The sequence below is a fragment of the Ammodytes marinus genome (assembly GCF_949987685.1).
Source record: "Ammodytes marinus genome assembly, chromosome: 3".
NCBI classification, from domain to species: Eukaryota; Metazoa; Chordata; class Actinopteri; order Uranoscopiformes; family Ammodytidae; genus Ammodytes; species Ammodytes marinus.
Genome location: NC_137232.1, coordinates 8,124,373 through 8,146,437, shown reverse-complemented (window position 1 = coordinate 8,146,437; position 22,065 = coordinate 8,124,373). Strand labels below are relative to the sequence as shown.

The window sequence follows — 22,065 nt, the reverse complement described above, 5'->3', positions numbered from 1 at the left end:
TTCACTATAGTGCAAAATCTTTACTCAGTTCCAAACGACAATACAGATGATTATGGTCAGCATTCATGCATGGAGAGAAGACCAGAGCATCCTACTCAGAGCAATGCCAGGGTCTTGACTGCGTTGTCTACACAAAATGAGCTGCTTTATACAGAATGGTTGACATGGTCAGATAGGTAGAATAACAATGGACCAATCAAGTTTGGTTCTTGATGACATCAATGCTAATCTGAATCTGGGAGCTTCCAGGATGGCCCACACCTACTAGGATGTCAGCCCAATCAGACTGATTTAATTACAATAGAAACTCCAGACAGGATACATCAGTAGTTAAGGTGAGAGTAAATACACTTCATACAATGATCAAATACTGAATGTAGAGACTAGAGTAGAATTAAACTAATCAATATAAAATTGGCTTCCACAATTGTTAGAAAGTGTATTTTTTTTGTACTGCCATGGATCACCCACCACCTAGCTCACTCTGGATATAGGTTACTGCATTTTGATAGACGTCTTGTTACTATATTCCTTACATTAGAATGTATGAACATGGTACTGTTTACCATCAAAATATACCAAACACTAGATGCTTGATGTATATCTCAGTGGCATAGTGTCAGTACAGGAGTTTTTATTTACATCCATGTTTCTCTGTAATGTATAAAGTGTAAATTGTCCCTCCAAAACCTCTATCAGCTGTCACTGAGTCAAACTGATCAACAAAGCCTTGATCATCAGCTGAATGCATTTAATAGTCAGAACAACTCAGTTACTGTGTGAGCTCTCTTTCTTTAAAACCAGTTACCACCTGTGTAAAATCCCCCTTATACAAATCCATGTTATGCGCTGAAGGGGAGGTCACTTTCTTGGGATATTGAACACTTCCCTTTCATTTATTATGCGATTTGTGCATTTTAGGACACACAAACAACTCCTCCATACACGCTCATTCATTACGTGTTTGTCTAACGATGACATTGCTCAAAAACTGTATTGTATAAATCTATTTGTGTTCTGCGAGTATCAAACCGAGCACATATTTTCTATCGTTAAAATAGAAAGGCCCATTCATAAATCTGCCCTACTTGTCCACACGTTGTTTACAACAGCTCCCCCCTAAAATCGGTGCACTCCTTCAACCTCCCTAATGCCTGTCTTCCTCTTTCCCTCACCGCTTGGCTTCTGACTATACAGCTTTAATTGTGTCCCTGTGGGCCCTCCGTGCACCGCAGAGCACAACACTGGAGACACAACAAGAGCGGATGTGAGGCGATAAATTATCACATTGGTCCTGTCTCTCTCTCTCTCTCTCACTCTCTCTCTCTCTCTCTCTCTCTTTCTCTCTCTCTCGCTCTCTCTCTCTCTCACTCTCTCTCTCTCACTCTCTCTCTCTCTCTCTCTCTCTCTCTCTCTCTCTCTCTCTCTCGCTCTCTCTCTCTCTCTCTCTCTCTCTCTCTCCTGTCCTTGTTACCAGGGGCAACATGCGGCTGTATATCCAGCATGGGATGCTTGTTATAGCTACTTGCCCCGTCACTTATAGAAAACACTGATGGGGCCTAATGAGGCTTTGGTGGCTTTTATATCACTTTATGTGTCTTTCTCTTGTTTTTTAGTTATGATGACATACTTTTTTTTTTACTTCAGCTCCGGCCGCTTTACCGCAGCTACGGTTAGATAGAGACTGTTGCTAAAAAGACAGTGAAAATAGAGTGAAATAATGGATCTATTTTAAAGTGTAATTGTTCTTGTTCTCTGCAGTATCTGGGCTTGGTGGAGGTGGATGAGTCCAGAGGGATGCATGTGTGTGAAGAGGCAGTCAAGAAGCTGAAAGTTGTAAGTATCCGACAAACAAAAACAAAGGAACACATTACCTTAACACTTCCATGCATCCACAATGTGTACATGTCTTTCTATCTTCATGTAATCATTATGGAAGTGAAAGCTGTTCTATTGTGAATCTGTGAGTCTTTATTTTCCCCCTGTTAAAGTCTATTTTTTGGGAAGTTGTTCCTAATCCGAGTCGAGGGTCTAAGAATAGTGGATCTCAGAATGCTGTACAGACTGTAAAGCCCCCCCCCCCCCCAATGGCAAAATAGATCTGTGATACTGTCCCGGATAAATACAAATGTACTTGACTTGACACACACCTTCCCTGCTCCGGGCACTGGAGGTACATTTTATATAGTATATAGAGGCAGTTATAAATACTAACCCCAGGGATCCACAAACTTCACTGGAGCTCATTACAGACCCAGTTGAGCAGAGTACACACACACACCCAAACACACACACACACCCAAACACACACACACACACACACACACACACACACACACACACACACACACACACACACACACACACACACACACACACACACACAGGTTCAAAACCCTCTGGCGTTACCCCTCCCATCTTGTTATTTTTCTCTCAAACCACTTTCATCTCCCTCCTCACCCTCCCTGCTGGGTCTCACTCCACATGTCTGTCTGTTTGTCTGTCTGTCTGTCTGTCTGTCTGTCTGTCTGTCTGTCCATCTGTCTGCTCGTCACTCTTTCTATCTGTCCGATCCGATCACATTACTAAGAGAGCAGAAAATTAGATCTGTACATAAACACATATAAACACTCACCAACACACACAAACACATACAGTCTGCCCCCCTAAGAAGCAGTATTCGCAGAGGGAGCGTGTGAACAGTGTGACACAGAGTGGCCGGTGTCAGACAGCCACACACACTCTCTGTAGTGAGGAAAAACACTGTGTCATTCTCTTCACAGTCTTAACATCTGTAGCCTACCAAGCAAGCCTTTCTCTTCCCTTTTGACTTAACTGGTGTCTTTGAAACTGAAATATCAGATGGTCTAGTTCAGATGAGAGTTGGTAAATACATACCAGATGACACAATGTTCCAATTATCAGTAGATATTGCTAGGTATTGCTTGCAAGCGAGAGTTATCACAAACATGTCACAGAGAGGACTGCAGAAGAATGACTGGAGAGAATCAGTCAGATTTCTGTTTATAGCACTTAAAATAACAATAGCAACACTGCACTGCAGCACATTTTCTATATTGAGTGTACAGTCATCCTAAAACCGGATTTCCTACGTAGGCAGGCATGCATTATCTAACAAAAGGCAAGGCAGCACTTTGTTAACTGAATCACAGACACTTTAAAAAATTTAAAATTTTTGCACTCTTGTCTCCCCCTCTTCACACCGCCATTTTCCTTTCATTAGTATTTTTCTCTTTGGGATGGCCCTGCTGGATCAACTCTATTTCTTTGCCCCTTACATCTGTACCAGTGTCAGCGTTCCCCGCCTCTGTAATGTTCCTAACGCTGAAAACTTTCTTCCCAAAGTTCTCATTTTCTTTTGATCACTCATGTAGCTTTTCCCCTGCTCTTTTCCTTTCCATGGCTTTCAGTTTCTTCATCTCTATTCTGTGTCACTCCCTCTGTCTTCCACTTTAAAGGGATTATGCTAAACGTGAGGCTCCTTGTCGCCTCGCTGTGCTTTTCAAAGCCAGATCCCACAGTGCTCCAGCTTTTTGTTTCCTTTATTCACACTAACACAAATAACACACTCACATACTGATATGCAGACTCATGTGCACCTACATCTACACATCTACACTTAAAACACTTATACACACACACACACACACACACACACACACACACACACACACACACACAACACACACACACACACACACACACACACACACACACACACACACACGGAGTTATTGTTTTTTTTAGGGCTGTGTATTTTTAGCCAGGCTCGTGCCATGCTGTGTGTGTTATTAGCTCCGCCTGGTGCCCTCCTCTGGAAAAGTGTTTCTCAGTGCCTGCTGCTGGCACAGTTTCTACCTGCTCTGCCTGCCTCTCCATTCTTAACCCACCGCTACACCTCATCTGCTGTAAGGATGTAACCATCACTTCAACACAACCACGGGTAGTAGGAAAATTGGGAGTAAAATCAACTTTAAGTGTCAATCTCGACCCTGTGAGAATGAGGTGAAATCTGGTGAAATGTGCAAATTGATTGAATACGTTTACTATGGATCTCGGTCACTGGCCTGTGAAGTTATGAATCAATTAACTCTCCTGCTTCTACCTTTTGTGTTTTTTTTCCAGAGTGGCAAAAAGACAGTCAAGGCAGTGTTGTGGGTTTCCGCTGATGGCCTCAGGGTGGTGGATGACAAAACTAAGGTGAGTGTCGAGCAAACACATTTCTCTTCTACTATCCTCCCCTCTGTGTTCCTCTCTCTCTCTCTCTCTCTCTCTGTCCCCCTCATCACTCACTTGGTTACAAGGACCAATGTACGTCCTGCAGTTGTGTACATGACACACAGGTGTTTCATCCATGCCTTCATCCTCAGCCTCTGATGACAGCTAGATACAACAACAACAAAAAAAACAACAACTACACAAGAACACACACATCCATCTTTTACAGCATCTTTATTGTTCTCTTTGTACTCTAATGTGCAGTCAGGACACATCTCCATCCCGTGTGTGTGTGTGTGTGTGTGTGTGTATTTGTGTGTGTGTGTGTGTGTATTTCACGGCTGACATATGTGACTCATGGTTCCTTGCTGAAGGTGCTTAGTGGGGAAGGGAGGATCAAGTAGACACACACACACACACACACACACACACACACACACACACACACACTTGAAGAGTGTCTGGTGGTGAGGGAGGCCTCCTACAGAGTGAGTGGAGCTCACTGTGGTTCTATTGAAAGCAGAGCAGAATAAAGAGTAGCAGAGAATAGAGGTGAAAGCGAGCCCTATGGAGCAGCCTTCCCCCCCCCTCTCTCTCTCTCTCTCTCTCTCTCTTTATAGCTGTTTCTTTTTTCAAGGCTTCACACACGACCCCCCACCTCTCCCAATCCTTCCACCCTCTTCACTTCCTCCAGTGATCCTAAAGTATCATATTATCATCTAAACATATTAAATGATAAGTCTGGGAAGAATTTTGTATTTTTCTTATCGTCAAAGAATCCCCAATTGATCCTACTAATAATGATCATGTGTGTGGCCAAAGACTGCATTCTCCTGAGTCATAGAGCTCCATTGTTGTCCATTAAGCTCATAAAAACACATCATTGACATTTTCCTCTATCACCATGAACACACTCACGCACACTTCAGTTTATTTTCAGTCAGTCCCACTTATACCGTCGTGCTTTCTATAAAATACTCCCCAGAGCACTGAATCCGCAGGTGATAATATTGCCAAACAAATTCAATCTCAGTGTGTTATATATTTCATAAATAAAACTGTATTTGTGAGCTGTTTTGATAGATAGTAAACCGTCATAGCCACAGGCAGAGTAGAGTCACAAAGTATTGGGGCACAGACAAAGTCACAGACAAATGAGTTGTCAGTGGTGGCATCCTTATGCGATTTGTTGACAGCAAGTCAATACGGATATGATAACACATGGCAAAACATCAATATCACAGCTTTGTGTTTTTGCAAAAGATTGTTATGAGCTCTGCTGTGCCTTTGTCTTATCCTCTTTTACCAACTTCCTAATTGTAGCATAACAGCACCGTTGAAATGCTTCAATAACCTTAAAGGTGAAGTAAGCGGTTTATTTATGTTAATATAAGTGTTAAATCGCTATTTATTCATATAGTGATCACTTACATAATGTGCGCGTTTCATAAAGCCGATCTCTCAGTCAGCTGCTTTGCATGTAATCAGCAAATAAACTTATTGGAGTATCCCGAAATTTTTATCCAATCAGAAGAGAGAACGCTGCAAACTCGTCTCACTCATATATAGCATATACACTCCATGGTCTCACTGCCGGTGCACGCCAGAGCAACAGATGGGTGAATGTGTATGCGCCTACAATGGCGGAGCAGGTAAAAATCCTTCCCAATGTCTGTTTTGATGGTTTTTATCATGTTTTAGCACACTTATGGATCTGAGATGATGCTAGATAACTTGCTGATTAATGTGGTGACGTAGGGACGAGCGAGGGGACTGCTAAATGCAGTAACTGACAGGAAGTTAGCTAAAAGAACCATTCCGCTTACAGCACCTTTAAAGTAAGATTCACTTGATTTTCTTTCATTTGACTTAACCGGATGTAGTAGCAGGGACTCACAGATATGGATGAATAGGAATGAATATATAAAATGACATTTCTCCACTTCAAGCAAGTTCAGGCAAGTTTACTTTCTCATGAATCTCATCAAAGTTTTACAGCCTTCCGTTCTTCTTTCTTTCACTTTTATTCTTCCCACCTTCTATCGTCAGTTCAGCCCCCTTCTTTGAATCAGCTAGCACGCCTTATAGCGCCCACACAGCCATTATTCAAACGCTTTCCCACACTCAGTGAATATACTGTATATGTGTGTGTGTGTGTGTGTGTGTGTGTGTGTGTGTGTGTGTGTGTGTGTGTGTGTGTGTGTGCGTGTGTGTGTGTGTCTGCAAAAGAGACTCATTCTCCACATGACCTTCATATTGCATCTCTACAAAGAAACAGTGAAGTCTTTTTTTGTGTTGAAGGCCGAGCGCTTTCTCTGCATAGATAAGACACTCTGACTCACATGCACTTGCTCTGTGTTCTTCCCTTTAGATGTTTAGGGGTCTGAGTCCCCCTTACCAACAAACACACTTGCACTTTTCCTCAAAATGACCAATACAGGCTTTATCTTGGGTTTGCAGTCATCCCTGATTTACTGTACCAGTGACGCAGAGGCACACACACACACACACACACACACACACACACACACACACACACACACACACACACACACACACACACACACACACACACACACACACACACACACATTTTGCCCTCTGCCCAGCCTTTCACCTCGGTACCAGCAACCCCCTTCATTCACTAATTAGCCGACAATGAAAGGACTGTTATTCTCCCTCTTTCTCCTTCTCCCTCTCTCCTCATCCTCTGCTCACTTTGTTTCCAGCGACACTGGAGGAGAGGAAGTGTGTGTCTGTGTGTGTCTGTGTGTGTGTGTGTGTGTGTGTGTGTGTGTGTGAACCCTCTTCTTCTCTTTCTTTTCTCATTCTGGCCTCTTGTTTTTGCCCTCTCTCTTTATGTGTTTTGCTTGGTGAGTCAAAGAGGTGAGCTTGGGGGGCCCCCCTTTAATGTACACAGAGAAAGAGAAGGGCCTCCTTTTGGTGTCATCTGTAGTGCCTATAGACACACAAGACTGGCTCAACAACTCTTTTTTTATGAAAGGAAGGGGCAAGTGGTGGAAACATCTCATAGATGAAAAGAGGGGTTCAGTATCATGAGTCTTTGGTCACTTCTTCCTTGTCTGTGATTGCTGGATGTGTGAATGGGGTTTGGAGTGAGAGGGGGGTTTGCATGGGGTTAAATGAGGCTGAAAGCAGTGTGTCAGTCCACACGCTGAGGCCTAAGCTATCTACTTCCTGTCTGTCTGTCATCATCGCTATAAATTAAGCCGCTCTGAGTGAGACAAAAACCTACGTCACATGTGGTTTGATGCTAACTACCTGCGGGGGACCATTGGATAGACTTGATTGTATTGTGTGGGGCTTTTCAAATGGAGTTGTCTCTGACTGAGCTATCTCTCTCTCTGTCTCTCTCTGTCTGTCTCTCTCTCTCTCTCTCCCCCTCAGGACCTGATTGTGGACCAGACCATAGAGAAGGTTTCATTCTGCGCTCCCGATCGTAACTATGACAAGGCCTTCTCCTACATCTGCAGGGACGGCACCACTAGACGCTGGATGTGCCACTGCTTCATGGCTCTCAAAGACTCGGTGAGGGGGCCCATTAACCCTATATGTACTATACCCCACAGGGATTTTCTTCTAGCGTCCAAGTCCTAATACAGTATTTCTTACATTGGTCTTCCTGTTCCAGTGTATTATTCTCTAATGTCTAAGAAAAATTGTCATCCACCACAACACTTGCTATTAAAAAATGTAAAGTTGTCGGTTAGCTTTCAAAAAACTACAACTCCCATCAAAATGTACCAGCTTGCGATGGGAACGTCCATCATTGTAACTTCATTTTCTTCACCAAACAACATTTAACAATTCTCCAACTTGTGTTATTCGTTCAGCTTCATTTTGCTAAAATATCTGCATGTCTTATAGGACTTGTGGTGTTTACTCGCAATGTTCTAGGGATTGTGGGTAATAATATTTGTTTATGGCTTATAAAAACAGAACGACTGAATAAACAACAGTATTATATAATTGTGTTAATTACTGTCAATATCGACGCAAGGCTTGGGCTGGAGTCATTTGCATTATTGAAAAATGTCTGTGGATTTTGAATTGAGTTGTTCTCCCTCATGGAGCAGAAAGTGTGACAAATTATATTTCTCAATGGGTAAAGTCTTAAAAAGTTGGGAGGTTTGTTTCAAGTGAGTGCTACAATGATTGTTTTAGGTCATTTGGAAACTGATGGGTATTATAACGTCATTGTATACAAAAACACAAAAAATAATCATGAAAAGATGAATCCATGATGAATACTATCAATAGCTACAGCCCTATTTACCCACAGGAACATACAATTCAATCTGCCCTGCATGTATGTATGTACACATTAACCCTTTCTGTAGCACCAGTCAAGTTGTGATATGTAGGCAGTTGAATACACATGAAATGGGTTCATTGCGTTTGTTTTTCTTTTCTCACTGCTGCAGTCAACATCATTTCTAACCTCTGGTGTTTCCATCAGACTGACCTTGGATCAGTAAAGGTTGTAACTTAAAAGCGAAGTGCAGTAGATGCAATACTGCCACGCTGCATTGTGGTTTCAACCCCCCTGGTGGTTTCATCAGCTCAGACTCAGATGGATTATGAATGTGGGTGGAAGAGAGCACAGCGGCACAGACCTATACGGGATTAGGAGAGGGGATTAGACTGAAGCCTGTGGAGTGGAGTTATCTGTCCAACTCTGTCTGTCTCTATTTCAACCACACTCACCACATCTCTCTATCTATCTTACACTGAACTATATATCATGTAGTAGCGGTCATGGCTGTTTGCAGAATAGACATTGGGTGAAGAAATAAAAGGCGGGCAGGGAAAAGTGCTAGAGAGGTGGTCGGGAAAGGAGGAATTAATGGCAAAAAGGCAGACTGTAATAAGGTGCTCTCACTGCCCCATGAGCATGAACTCTTGGTGATGTCTGACAACAGAAGAGATTCGGGGGTTGATGAATGAACCAGAATAGGATTTTTTCCACCGTATTTTATGTGAATTAGTCTGAAAATGGCTAGGTGCAGATATGACATATTTAAACTGTATTAAATGCATTGTTCTGTGCTCCATCAGGGGGAGAGACTGAGCCATGCTGTGGGCTGTGCCTTCGCTGCCTGTCTGGAGAGGAAGCAGCGAAGGGAGAAGGAATGTGGGGTGACGGCTTCCTTTGACGCCAGCCGCACGTCGTTTGTGCGCGAGGGATCCTTCAGGGCCAACTCTGTCTGCAGCCAGCACGTCAGCAGCAACGAGAGAGATGACAAGCTGCAGGACAAGAAGAAAGGTAAGGGGGGATGTTACAGAGAGTGCACACACACTCAGATGTACTCGTCGTGGTCCTTAAAGCTATAGTGAGTGACTGCTGACATGAGGAATTCTGAGGAATTACAACAACACTGTCGGCGCATCTACACAGCAAATTCGTGAGTGTTAATTTAACACCCAGGGTGTCAAATTTAACACCAGCAAAGTGTCTATATGTGTCCACACTCAACAGTGTTAAAGTAACACTTTTAAAAATGTTAAACAGGTAACACTCATTTTTTGTTAATCTAACACTTCTCATTGTTAAAATTGAAAAATCTACTTACTTTCTCAAAGTTATCTTCCAATGTCTGCTCCAGATATGAAAGAAAATGGCGGTTGGTATGGTAAATGGTAAAAGGACTTGTATAGCGCTATATCTCCGTTTATCACAGACTCAAAGCGCTTTACATTGTTTTTTGTACACATTCACCCAGTCACACACACATTCATACACCGTTAGCAGCAGCTACCACGCTGGATAGTTAGCTAACTAAGCTAACTATCGGGAGCAATTTGGGGTTCAGTGTCTTGCCCAGGGACACTTCGACATGTGGCGGGGAGACGGGGGATCGAACCTCCGACCCTGCACACCAGAGGCGAACGCCCTACCCACTTCGCCACTGCCGCTCCAAAGAGAAGGAGAATGATTTGTAGGCGTGGCTAGTATCTACGTCATGACCAAATTTAACGACGATGTAAACAACACCCAGATTTGACAACTTAATCTTCTCAAAAAAATTACAAGCAGTGTCATTTTGTCCCCCAGCGGTGTTAATACAACACCAACACTCTATATTTAACACCAACACCCACCATTTAACACCGACGTATTTGCTGTGTACTTGAGTTAAGCCTTCGGTGATGGCACATGGATTTTATACCATCTGCTGTACGTCCAGATTTTTTCTTAGCGGTAGAATCAACAACTGAAACATTACTACGGCGCTTCTTGGGGATTTTGGATCGTGGAGACATTTTTGTGGAGCTGATTCGGCTTAATTAACTTTGTGTTCAACTCGTTTGACAATGGCTTGAATGTCACCGTCATTCATTTATATGAAACATGTTACGCAGTATAGCTTTAAAAATGTCAAAAGTCAAGCACTTACTGAGAATAACCATATAGAGTCATAGGCTCTTTACATTACAATATCAATTGCTTATGTACCGCAGTCTCTAAGGTTAAACCACTTACCCGCTTCCTCCTCCAGACCCACCCTGTGTCCTCCCTGCCCTCCCCCCTGGCACTGCCTGCCCTCCCGAGGGTGCTGCGACCCCCATGGAGCGTCCAGAGCCGGGCGGGCCTCAAGCCATCCCTCGCCGCCACGCGCCCATAGAGCAGCTGGTGCGTCAGGGCTCCTTCAGGGGGTTCCCGGCCCTCAGCGGGAAGAACTCTCCCTTCAAGAGGCAACTGTCACTCCGCCTCAACGACCTGCCCTCCACACTGCAACGCAAGACCGACTACCAGGACAAGAACTCTGGTGAGAGCACACGTTCATGTAGTCTGACTTACAAATGCAGATGAGTTGTTAGTGAATTGTGTTTAAAACTAAAATGTTCATTAAGTTGAACTGATTGTCAAAATTACAGTAAATTGTACAATACTTTTGGATTGTTTTGACATATTGTAGAAGGTTGTTGAAGCATTTTTCTTACTCTATGGGAAGGTCTTTTAAAAGGGTTTTGCCTTGGTATTAGGCGGTTCAGGCATTATACTCTAGGGAGTGGGTTACATTTGAGTTTACCAGACTGACACCATAAAAGGTCTTGAATAAAATCACATCACACTGGATTTTTTTTTTTCAAATAAAAATAAATAAATAGAGCATATTTACTAGTTGTGATCAGAGAGGAACCAAAATCATATTTATCGTTGATCCACATTTCATTTACACTTTCAAAACTGTCTCTCCAGGGGAATCAGATGGGATTCATCTCTTAAAAATGCAAAAAAAACAAGAGACCAAGTAAAGAAAAGCAAAAGCAAAAAAAAAAAAGGATTTGAAAAGTCAAATGGCCAAATAGTTTTTCGGCATTTGGAGGAAGTCAAGGAACATTTCTCACTGCCTCTACACACAAACAGATCACAGAGACTCTGCGTTCCTTTTGCGTCATGGTCCTTTGCAGATTGGAGCATAATTACATTTTCCACTTGGTCTCGGTTTGACTTCATTGACCCTGTCTGGAGAGGTCTGGGTAAATATATTACGAAACAAACCTTTTTCATAATCTACGATGCATTTTTTTATGCATTTATGTTTTCATACAGACGAGGTGTTATAAATCATTTTAATCCCAATGCTCACCTTCCATTGAACACACGTCAAGATGAAAAAAATGTGAAGAGCTGTTATTATCTATATTAACACTGGTGGGTTGGCCTGTGCGACTCTCAAAGCTCTCTGCTCTTAACTAAGGACAGTTTATAATTACTGACTTACAGGTTAATGTGTACACATCACACACACACACACACACACACACACACACACACACACACACACACACACACACACACACACACACACACACACACACACACACCAGGGATGGAAATTAACTTTTTTGCCTACCAGCCACTGTGGCAGGTAGATTTAAAAATCTACCAGCCACTCATCTTTTTTACCAGCCACTTTTTATACGCAATATCTTTTTTAATATATGCGTTAATGTTAAACAATACAATAGTAAGAATAGCTAATGAAAGTGTTTTTCATACAACTGTTTTCCATCAGAAGTCATTTGTACTGTAAGTAGGCCAAGGAACTGAGTTGCAAATTAAATGGTACACTCTTACTATATATGATACACAATACACGCCATCTTTATTTCAAAACATTGTCTAATTGAACTCCATATATACTCTGGGTTCAATGCAACTTTTTTTCCCAACTGGCCCGCTTGGCCAATAGATCCGAGTTTTACTGGCCCCTTGTATATTTTCACTGGCCCTGCAGACACCTTTTTTTCATCATTTAGTCAATAATTATAATACAGTATTGAAGTTACCTTTAGATTTCTTTTTTCTTTTTAGTTAATGATATGAAATGTTGATATTGTTTATCACTTTCTCCATATGCATTAGGGATGTGAATGTGTCGACACATTGACCGGTTTTCCACTTGCGCTCAAGTCGAATTTAAAAATAGAAATCTGAAAATCAGGGAGTTATGCCGTTTTATTAATGGGAGATGTCACCGTGTCACGTCTGGTCGTGAGCGCGCTGCAGGAGCGTCACTTCTGCAAGGTGCGTGTATGAAGTAATCAGCTACACATAGAGTCCGGTGTGGGACCATGTTTTCACTGTTGATAAAAAACAGTGCAGTGCAAAAGATGCAGCATAATGTTAAACGCTCGTCTGAGACTATGACGTTAAATCATCTAGAAACACACAATGCCTTCGTCCGAGCAAAGCAGCGTTTCACCGTGAGATCACTAGTGAGTGCGCGAGCCACCGCACGGGGAAGAACTCTGTGGTTTGAGGCTCAAATAATAACCGGGGATATTCTCCCCGTTAGCGATACCGATGGGAAAGGCTTCCCTGTTTGTATGCGATCTGATTGTATGTCTCGAGCCTTAAATACAAAGCCATGTCGGCAAACTGACTGCGCGACTCAAGGGACTGTATGTGAGCCGAATCCCTCCGTTAGTTTCTGTTTCAGCCGACACAATTAAAATCACCTCTAAGCACGGACAGCGTTTAAATAAAGCATCTCATTTGTATTACCATTAGGGCTTTGATGCAAATACTGTAACAACGGCGGCAGCTCTGCTGCTTAAAGGAAAAGCGCAGTTTTCACTTTATTTTCAGCACCTCAACCTCTGCTGTGGGAAGAAAAAAAGGGGGCAAAGTAAGTCGATTGATTTGTCGACTTATGCCTCCACACGTTAACTCGCAGATAGTATTTCCTAGCGGAGCGGATCGCGCCGTAGTTCAGTTTGACTAGAAAGGCAAAAAGAAACTGTTGAACTGTGTAGCGCCCTGTCATCATGTTCATGACGAATGTATTAAATATGCAAATTAGATCGGACCTGACTGGAAAGTATTACCCGACACAGTGGCGGGTGAAGTGACACAATTTACACGCCAGCACGCAAATCTACCCGCATTTGGCGTGTGGCGGGTGTTAATTTCCATCCCTGACACACACACACACACAGTGAGGAACACACACATACCCACCCACTCTGCGTGGTGCCACGGGATCAGAGCGCTCAGTAGCGAAGGCTGATTATAGTAATTAGAAGAGATGAGAGAGTTGACAGGGGGACTCCTCCGACCGGAATACTAAACCACAACTTTCAGCTCCCACTCTCACTCTATTCCTCATATTAGTTCCTTTCATTCCCGTCTCTTAATCCCCTATGATGGCTAGTGTATATATCCAGTGGTAGTGAATGTAATTCAGCTTGAATTCTATATATACACAGTGTTCTCTCTCTCTCTCTCTCTTTCTCTATACGGCTCTATCTATCACACATACACAGATGCACACACTAAGCCGTAGCAGCCAATTCCACTACCTCCCTGCTCCCTTGTGACCCACCGAACAATGTGTGTATTGATTTGTGTAGTCAATCAGCTGTCCCGGTTAGCCTTCAGCAACCCTTCTGCCAGGCCATGAACCTGCTACTGAGCACCCACAAACACACACACACACACACACACACACACACACACACACACACACACACACAGCTAGACACACGTGACGTCCTTAGAGCCCTCCTGAACTCAGTGGGACATTGACAAGTGTAGGGGAAGAGAAGGATCACAGGCTGGGTCTCGGCAGAACTGAGCACAGCAAACCATCTTTAATGGGAGACCTTACACAGGCCTCCAGTGCCCCTCTGCTCCCTAGTGTGGGCAAATCCAAGGTCTGCAGCTGCACAATGCTGCACAGATGATAGAGAGAGTTACGTGTAATGGAAGAATCACAGCACAAGGGGTTTGGGGTTTGACCCACAATTTCTTAATCCATCGCAGAACACGATGCAATTTACTTCACCAGTCTACATTGAAGCCTCTGGATATGCAAGTCATAAAACTCGACCACATGTCAACAAACTCCTCTTTGTGTCTGGATGTGCATGTGGATGGGGGGCAGCAAAAACAGGAAGGATGAGGGGAGAGGAGGAGGAGAAAGGAATAGAGGAAGAAACAAAATTCCTCTGTCTCTAAGGGCTTTCTGTAAGGGGAGGGACCGGGGAGACAGAGAACAAGGAATTGGATATAATATCTATTTATATCTGCTGCGGTCTGTGCAGGAGAGGGGTTTAAAGCTGTATAGTCCCAAACCAGAGTCAAGACAGGGAACATTATGCCACCTAATCCCCCACTGGTCGGATCAGTTACACTGGGTTTAGAAACATGGATAAGATAAGCCACATTCACCTCTGTCTAGAGTCCTCCCAATGCACAAGACACACGGCGCAAATACATAGAGTATACAACGCTACACATGGTATAGTCTAGTTCACACACTTTAAAAAATAAAAAAATAAAGAAGGTCCTAATTAGCAAAAAGCCATGTCTGTTTTTGAGAATCTTGTGTTTTTGTTGCGTTTTAGGTCAGCATTGAAGTCTTCATCCACTCCTGTTTCTATGCTTCTGATGCTAACTGGGTCTACTACACAGATGAATACATATATTAATATATTTTCTTTCTCTTTTTTTGTTTGTCAATCCTCCTCCCCTACCATTTCACCTCCTTTCCTCATCTCCACTGCCTGTCTGTCCTGTCCCTCCTCCCCTCTTTGCCCCCCCTCTCCCCCTGTGTGTGGACCTCATTTTTTTTGCTGGACCCAGATTTGGACATGGGGATGCCAGACGAGGGAGACAGCAGTATTAATTCCCTGTGTTGCCAGATTAACTCCTCCTTCACCAAGCCTTCAGAAGAGCTCTTCTCCAACCACTCTTTGTCTTCAAACGGCCCTCCAGCCTGCACTGTGCCCCCTGCCCTGCCTCCACCGCCAGCACCCATGCAGGGTAAGAAAGACTGCATCACAATCACTATGTCAAAATCACTCTTTGTGATCAGTGAATATCTCCTTATGATCCGCTACCTGTGTGTGCGCTGAAAAAAAGAATCTAGTGTTAATACACAGCCTAGAGTATGTACACTGGTAAGTACACAAATGGTATGTAAACAAAACGGGCCCACCGTAGCTAGCAACAAAGCCTAGGCTAACACTGTATTCGTTTTCAGACACATAGTACAGGTAGCAGATTGTGAGGAGATATTCACTGATTTTGATTGCTGATTCTGACTCCACCTTTAATAGTAACAAAAGCACACTCTGAACTTAACTTTGCAGTGAATAAAATGTCACCTTTTTTCTAAAATGTCTTCCAGCCCCTACGTCCTGGGTGCAGCCGGAGCCTACACTCCATTCTCCTCCTTCGGTTTCCGTGGCGATGCCGATGCAGATGCACAGTGGACACAGTGGACACAGGCGCACACCCTCTGAGGCTGAGCGATGGCTGGAGGAGGTCTCCAAGGCCGTCAAAGCTCAACAGACCCCTCCTTCAGGCCCCCCCATCCCCATCATCCCTGGACCTCCCTGTATGACCAGCCAGGCAGCCATATCAGCTGCTCCAGTGTCCTCTGTCCCTATGTCCCTCTGCACCATGTCCCATCCTCTCATCTCGGGCCCCTCTGTGCTCTACAGTCAGGCCCCCATGCCCCTCCCACCCATGTCCCTATCATCAGTTCCTCTGATACCGGGCCCTCCAGTGTCCGGCCCCCCTATGTCTCTACCTTCCATGTCCATTCCCACTATGTCCGGTCCGTGCATGTCCGGGGCCCCCATGATCCAGCCCTCCCTCCCCGGGCCCCCAGGCTGCTTTTCAGGCTCCATGCAGCCTTTCGCCCCAGCTTTCGACACCACTCCAGCTCCTATGGCTATGTTTGCCAGCCAGCCTGTCCAACCGGCGTTTGTGCCTATCCAGACCTACATGCCAGGCCTGGCCAGCAGCATGACCTACCCCAATGCCAGTGTGCCCGTGGTGGGCATCACACCGTCGCAAATGGTGGCTAACGTCTTCTGCACCGCTTCAGGCTCATCTGGTCCATGTGGAGGATCCAAAGTGGGGGCACTAGGACCAGTGGGCCAGCACCAGTCTTACCCAGGAGTACCTGGTACAGTCGGGCACACTGGAGGGTTTTCCACACCGCCATTCTCTTCCACCCCGCCATTATCAACAGCCATTAATGGCCTCCCACTGCACAACAGCCCCATGATGGACCTCCAGAATGGGACCTCCAACATTGGTGGTGGCAGCGGTAGCAGCTGGCCACCAGAGGGCAGCCAGCTAACAGCTCCGGCACCAATCGTTCGCCAAGAAGATGATCGTTTTGAGGCCAAGTGGGCCGCACTGGAGGCCAAACCAGGGCCTCAGCAGCCTGGGAACAAGGCACCAGCTGCAGCAGCAAACCCCTTTTCCAACAATCTTCAAAAGACTTTTGAAATCGAGCTATAAGCCAGAGTCGGCCTCCCAAAGCTGTAGCTCTAGGCCCTGGAGTTAAATGCTGAGAAAGCCGGGCGCTAATTCCAAGCATCTCTGCTTCGAATGTGATGCAGGTCCCTAAAGTTAGCCTAGCGTCTGGCCTGTGGCAGCTTAGCAACTTGCTAAAAGCTCTCAGAGGAGTCCATGTTATAATGATCTTAATTGCTTTCTTTATACTCCCACGAGAGCTTTGGAGGAAGTTGGCAGATTGCTGGGCTGCCATTGGAGGATCAAGTCTCTAGCTCACTAGACTTGAAGGACTGAAGCCTTCCACTCCACCCGCTACCCACCTCCCCTTCCTGCTTTCACTTCTCCACTCTGGCTTTATTTTACCTGCTGAATGTCCCTGGATGAACTGAATGTGCCCCCCCCCCCCACACACACACACACACACACCCTGAGGACATTATGGGGGGGCACAGCTCCGTGGTTTCTTTCTTAAAAAGGGGACATTCGGATGCATTCCAATGAAATGTGTTTTTCTCTGGTTTCGGTGGAGACTTTAGCAGGTATGGCTACATCACAAGATGAGCAGGGAAGCGATTTGTTGACTGTTGATCAGACTGATGCTGATCTTAGCCCAGCAAAGCAAAAGTTTGGTAAACCTGAAAGGACTAGTCAATGATGTAAGACCCAACCCTACCAACCACAGAAAGGACTTACTGACTTAATAGTATAGAGATTTATGGCCAAAATTATTTTATTTATTGTATTTCATTTTTTTTATTTTAACATGTTATATTTACTTTAAAAAAATCAAATTTTTAAAGCAGTGTTTCAGGAGCGTGTTGTTTTTCATCCCCTATATTTATTTATTTTTGTTGAACCGAAAAAGAGGAGGGAAACTACATAGCAGACTGGTAAAAAAAAAATGTGTGATCGTGCAACAGTAAAGGGAAAGCATTGTGAGGAACTGAGTCATGTAACAGCAACCAAATAGCAAAGGGCTGACAGCAGTGTACAGTGATGCATTGTGGGACAGTAGGTGTATATAGTGGCATGTTTCTTCCAACCCTTTCGTATATATATACACGCTCCACTGCTGGTGAGGCCAGGTTGAGTCAACATACACCTTCTAGACTATACTGGGACATATGAAAAATCACTTCAGGATTTCCAGCACACGGACTATTCTGGACAATACAGCACATCTTCTCCAGAACAAAACCCAAGGAACTTTTTAACAACTCAGTGGAAACAAAAAAAGACACTCACTCTACAACGCTGGTGCAGCTGGTTGACATAACGACGCACTACATTCCAACATTCATAAATATGTTCAAACACAGGGTATAGTCACATGGTATATTCACCTCTATGTACTACTGCGTCATTGGTGGTAGTAGCTACTGCGCTACATTACTGCTTTTTCTGGATTGGGATGAATGGAGGTCAATAGGAGAAGAATGACATAAGCAGACAGGGGTGTGGCTAAGTAACATAAGGCCTAACTTTGATGGGGAAATTTTCTTCATAGAAATAAAAGGAACATAGGACTAAGGGAACATGGGATTGATCCAGAGCAGACATATTGACTGAGCTGTGACAAATAAAAGTAACAGAGAGAAATAAAAGATATGTTTCTAATGCAGAATGATTTAAGGACACTTGATTGGCAGCAAGAGAACATCTAAAACATGGTGTGAAGAATAGATTGCTAGCGGAAAAATAAAGAGGGAGGGAGTACCTGCATGTGAGAGACTGAAGGAGAGAACGGAGTTAGTATACCTTTAAATAAAATGAGATGGAGGAAGTCTGAAGAAAGTCAAATGAGATAAGACTTGAAAGAGGAGATACACAGTAAGAGACAGAGTGTGGGAAAACTATTAAGAATAAAGACACATTTATCAACCCCCTAGCACTGTCTGTCCCAATGGCAAACTGCTTCCATTTCAGCTTCATGTTGCTGAACTCCATAAACAACACAATGTTGATTATTATATAAGTACAGTCTCATAAGCAAGATTTTGTCTTAAGTATTTGTGCAGCTCCCGATTTAGTTCAAACTGCAATACTGTCAACATTTTTTCCAGTATTTTAACTTGCAGTCCATGGCATTAGTCACACATGTCAAGGTCTATTCAAGACAACGCAACATTGACCAATTAGAAATGTTGTTAGTAGAAGGGCTTTTTTCCATTTGACCGCTGGTATCTTCTCGTATGTTCTATGAAAACTGTAATCTGACCAGACATGCTCCTGTTATGTTCCTTTTGGCAATTGAATTGTATGGATGCGGACTGCCACTGATTAGGTTTTTTCCTGCTCATTACCTCCCCACGGTTTAATTAGCTTATTTTGGGTCTCTTCCGGTGGCAGCGATCCCGCCTGACTTCTGGCTGCCTTTTCAGCTGAACTGGAATGTATGTGCTTCTTTCAGGCCTAGTTTATTCCATCTCTGGCTCCCCATCAGGGTTTTTTGTCTTTTTTTGGTTTTTCAGACAAATCAATATTTCTTCCCGACTGAACAAATCCAAATAGCTTTCTCTGCCCTCCTCTCTCTCTCTCTCTCTCTCTCTCTCTCTCTCTCTCTCTCTCTCTCTCTCTCTCTCTCTCTCTCTCTCTCTCTCTCTCTCTCTCTCTGTACAAGTCAAGGCTGATTCAGTCATGAAATTGATGCTTTTATTTCTTTGAAACTATATTTTCACGGCCCTCGACTCTTGTTTGCACGCCCTTTCAAATTGATATACTTATGTAGGTTAATTGTGTTCCGCGTTAAGGCCAACTAAATGACCTCATAAACTTGATTGTAAAACCATAGTTTAGTGATGGTAACAACAAAGCAAACCAGTGGAATTTATTTTTAATCTTTATTTACAGAATTTTTGTATTTAAACCTACATATTTGTATTGTAATTACATTGTACAAAAGATAAATAAAGTAATATAATATTACACCTGCTCACGCTTTGTAAGTGGTGGCTTCATAGCGTTTCCATCCTTCTCTTTCCATCATTCACTGTATGATATTTTCATTCCTTCTACTTATTTCTCAATCTTTTAGCTCACCTTTCTGCCTCTTACGATCTCAGCTGCTGTCTGGATGTTACTGATCTGGCCTCATGGATGGTTTATCGCAAAAACTGAAAACGGGAATACAGGATGGGGGAAAACACTTCACACCCCTGAAGATTTGCTCGCTGTCTTACTGATAACATGATCATAGATGACACGATCAATATACCACTTTCCATCCAAGGTTAGCTTGTTGTTGCATACACACTTTAAATATCTAGCTCTGCTCTGCTCAAAGGCCAACATATCAACACGTTTTATCTCGCTCCTTAAACTTGTACAAAAATGGAGGTGTTAAAAACCAACAAATTGTTGTCATATTGCTTACAGCTTCTTCCCATCGTCATGCTACTGTACATAAGCTAAGCTTCATATAATAGGCTTTAACGGACAGCTATGAAAGTGGTGTTAATCATCTCACTCAACTCCCAAAGCTATTCCTTTCAAGTTGTTTTTGCTCTTCAGTGTGAGCTACGTTGTGGCCTCTCATCTGTACCTTGTCTGTCTCCTCTTATCTCCCCCACCCTGCCTCTCAGCTCTCCTGGATGTAACTACTGTCTAAAGCGCCCTGTCCTCCAGTCAGCCAGCTTGAACCCTGCTACTGCAGATCAGGTCACTAATGGAAACAGACAAGGCTTCTTTTCTTCTTAAGGGTCGTGAGAAAAGAAGCATGGTGCACACACGCACGCGCACACACACACACACACACAAAAACTAACACATACACACACACACACACACACAGCTCTTGAGTGGCGGTAGCGGTAACTCTCTCCCAGCCATTGTGCTCTGATCTATGGAGAGAGTCAGTGAGGATGTTTTTCTACAGATGCCTATGGTATAAGATGTGACTGTAGTTCATGAGTCATGCTGCGTGACATTAAATTCCAAATGTAGCTTCTTTGATCAGGTCTCACTACAGTGTTTCTCAATTGCGTTGGCGCAATCGTTTCAAATCCACAGCGTAGTTTATTTCCTCAATAGCAGTATCTCTTCTTTTTTTTAACATTCTGTATATCTCAAATACATGTTCATCTACATGCTCATTGTGACATTGTGTTCCACTGGCCTTAATTGGTTTCACTCATCTGGCATTGTCATACTAAACATTGAAACAGACTCATCTTTTCCACACATTTGCAATTTACGTGTTCTTTCCTAAACTGTAGTCCAACGTATTACATGTTTTATTGCAATGTGGTCTGTGTTTTTTCAATTCTGGGTGACAATATAACATCAAAACATAACTTAATCTTGTAAAACACAAGTCATTATTCAGTTTTAATTGCTAAAATAGCTCTAATATCTACCTATAGTTTTGTTGGATGAAACCTTGCTTTTCAACTCAAGCCCTGTACAACCACAGTGCCTCCACCCTCTCTGTGCACTGTGCCTCCACCCTCCCTGTGCACTGTGCCTCCACCCTCCCTGTGCACTGTGCCTCCACCCTCCCTGTGCACTGTGCATGGTATACTGTGTAGTGATTGAAGTTGGTACACAATCTACACACAGGAGATGGAGATTATTGGTTGCCATGACTACACAGTGAGATGTCTCATTATTAACAGCTGAAAAGTGCAGTGGTCGGCAAAAACTGCTTTCGATAGCCAACGTTAAAAAATGACGAGCCAGAGGAATTGATAGTAGCTCAAATACATTATCATCGTAATGGATTGAGAATGTGAGTGTGAGAGAGTGTGTGTGTGTGTGTGTGTGTGTGTGTGTGTGTGTGTGTGTGTGTGTGTGTGTGTGTGTGTGTGTGTGTGTGTGTGTGTGTGTGTGTGAGAGAGAGAGAGAGAGAGAGTTAAATACATAGAGAGAGAGTGCAAAACAGTGTTGGAGGATACCCCCACTCTTTGATTTGTGTTCAAAAGGCTTCATTTTTGCACATACAGTGCAATCCCAATGTTTGAAATGTGTGTATGTTCGTCATCATTCAACGGACTACCTTGAGCCGATCTAACAAGAGGGTGTGAGTGTGATCTTTGTTT

The 22,065-nt window shown here is 43.5% G+C and overlaps 1 protein-coding gene across 2 annotated transcripts in view; it reads left to right on the top strand.

Annotated features, from left to right (window-relative positions):
- Positions 1-19,960, top strand: part of numbl (NUMB like endocytic adaptor protein) — a 66,787-nt gene extending 46,827 nt beyond the window's left edge. For both annotated transcript variants that reach the window (XM_080025025.1, XM_080025024.1), the window contains exons 3-9: positions 1,762-1,836; positions 4,147-4,221; positions 7,648-7,788; positions 9,319-9,526; positions 10,761-11,030; positions 15,359-15,538; positions 15,906-19,960. In XM_080025025.1, the coding sequence (XP_079881151.1) occupies positions 1,762-1,836; positions 4,147-4,221; positions 7,648-7,788; positions 9,319-9,526; positions 10,761-11,030; positions 15,359-15,538; positions 15,906-17,032 (2,076 nt within the window). In that variant the 3' untranslated portion in view covers positions 17,033-19,960. The remainder of the gene's footprint in view (positions 1-1,761; positions 1,837-4,146; positions 4,222-7,647; positions 7,789-9,318; positions 9,527-10,760; positions 11,031-15,358; positions 15,539-15,905) is intronic.
- The last annotated feature ends 2,105 nt before the right edge of the window (positions 19,961-22,065 follow it).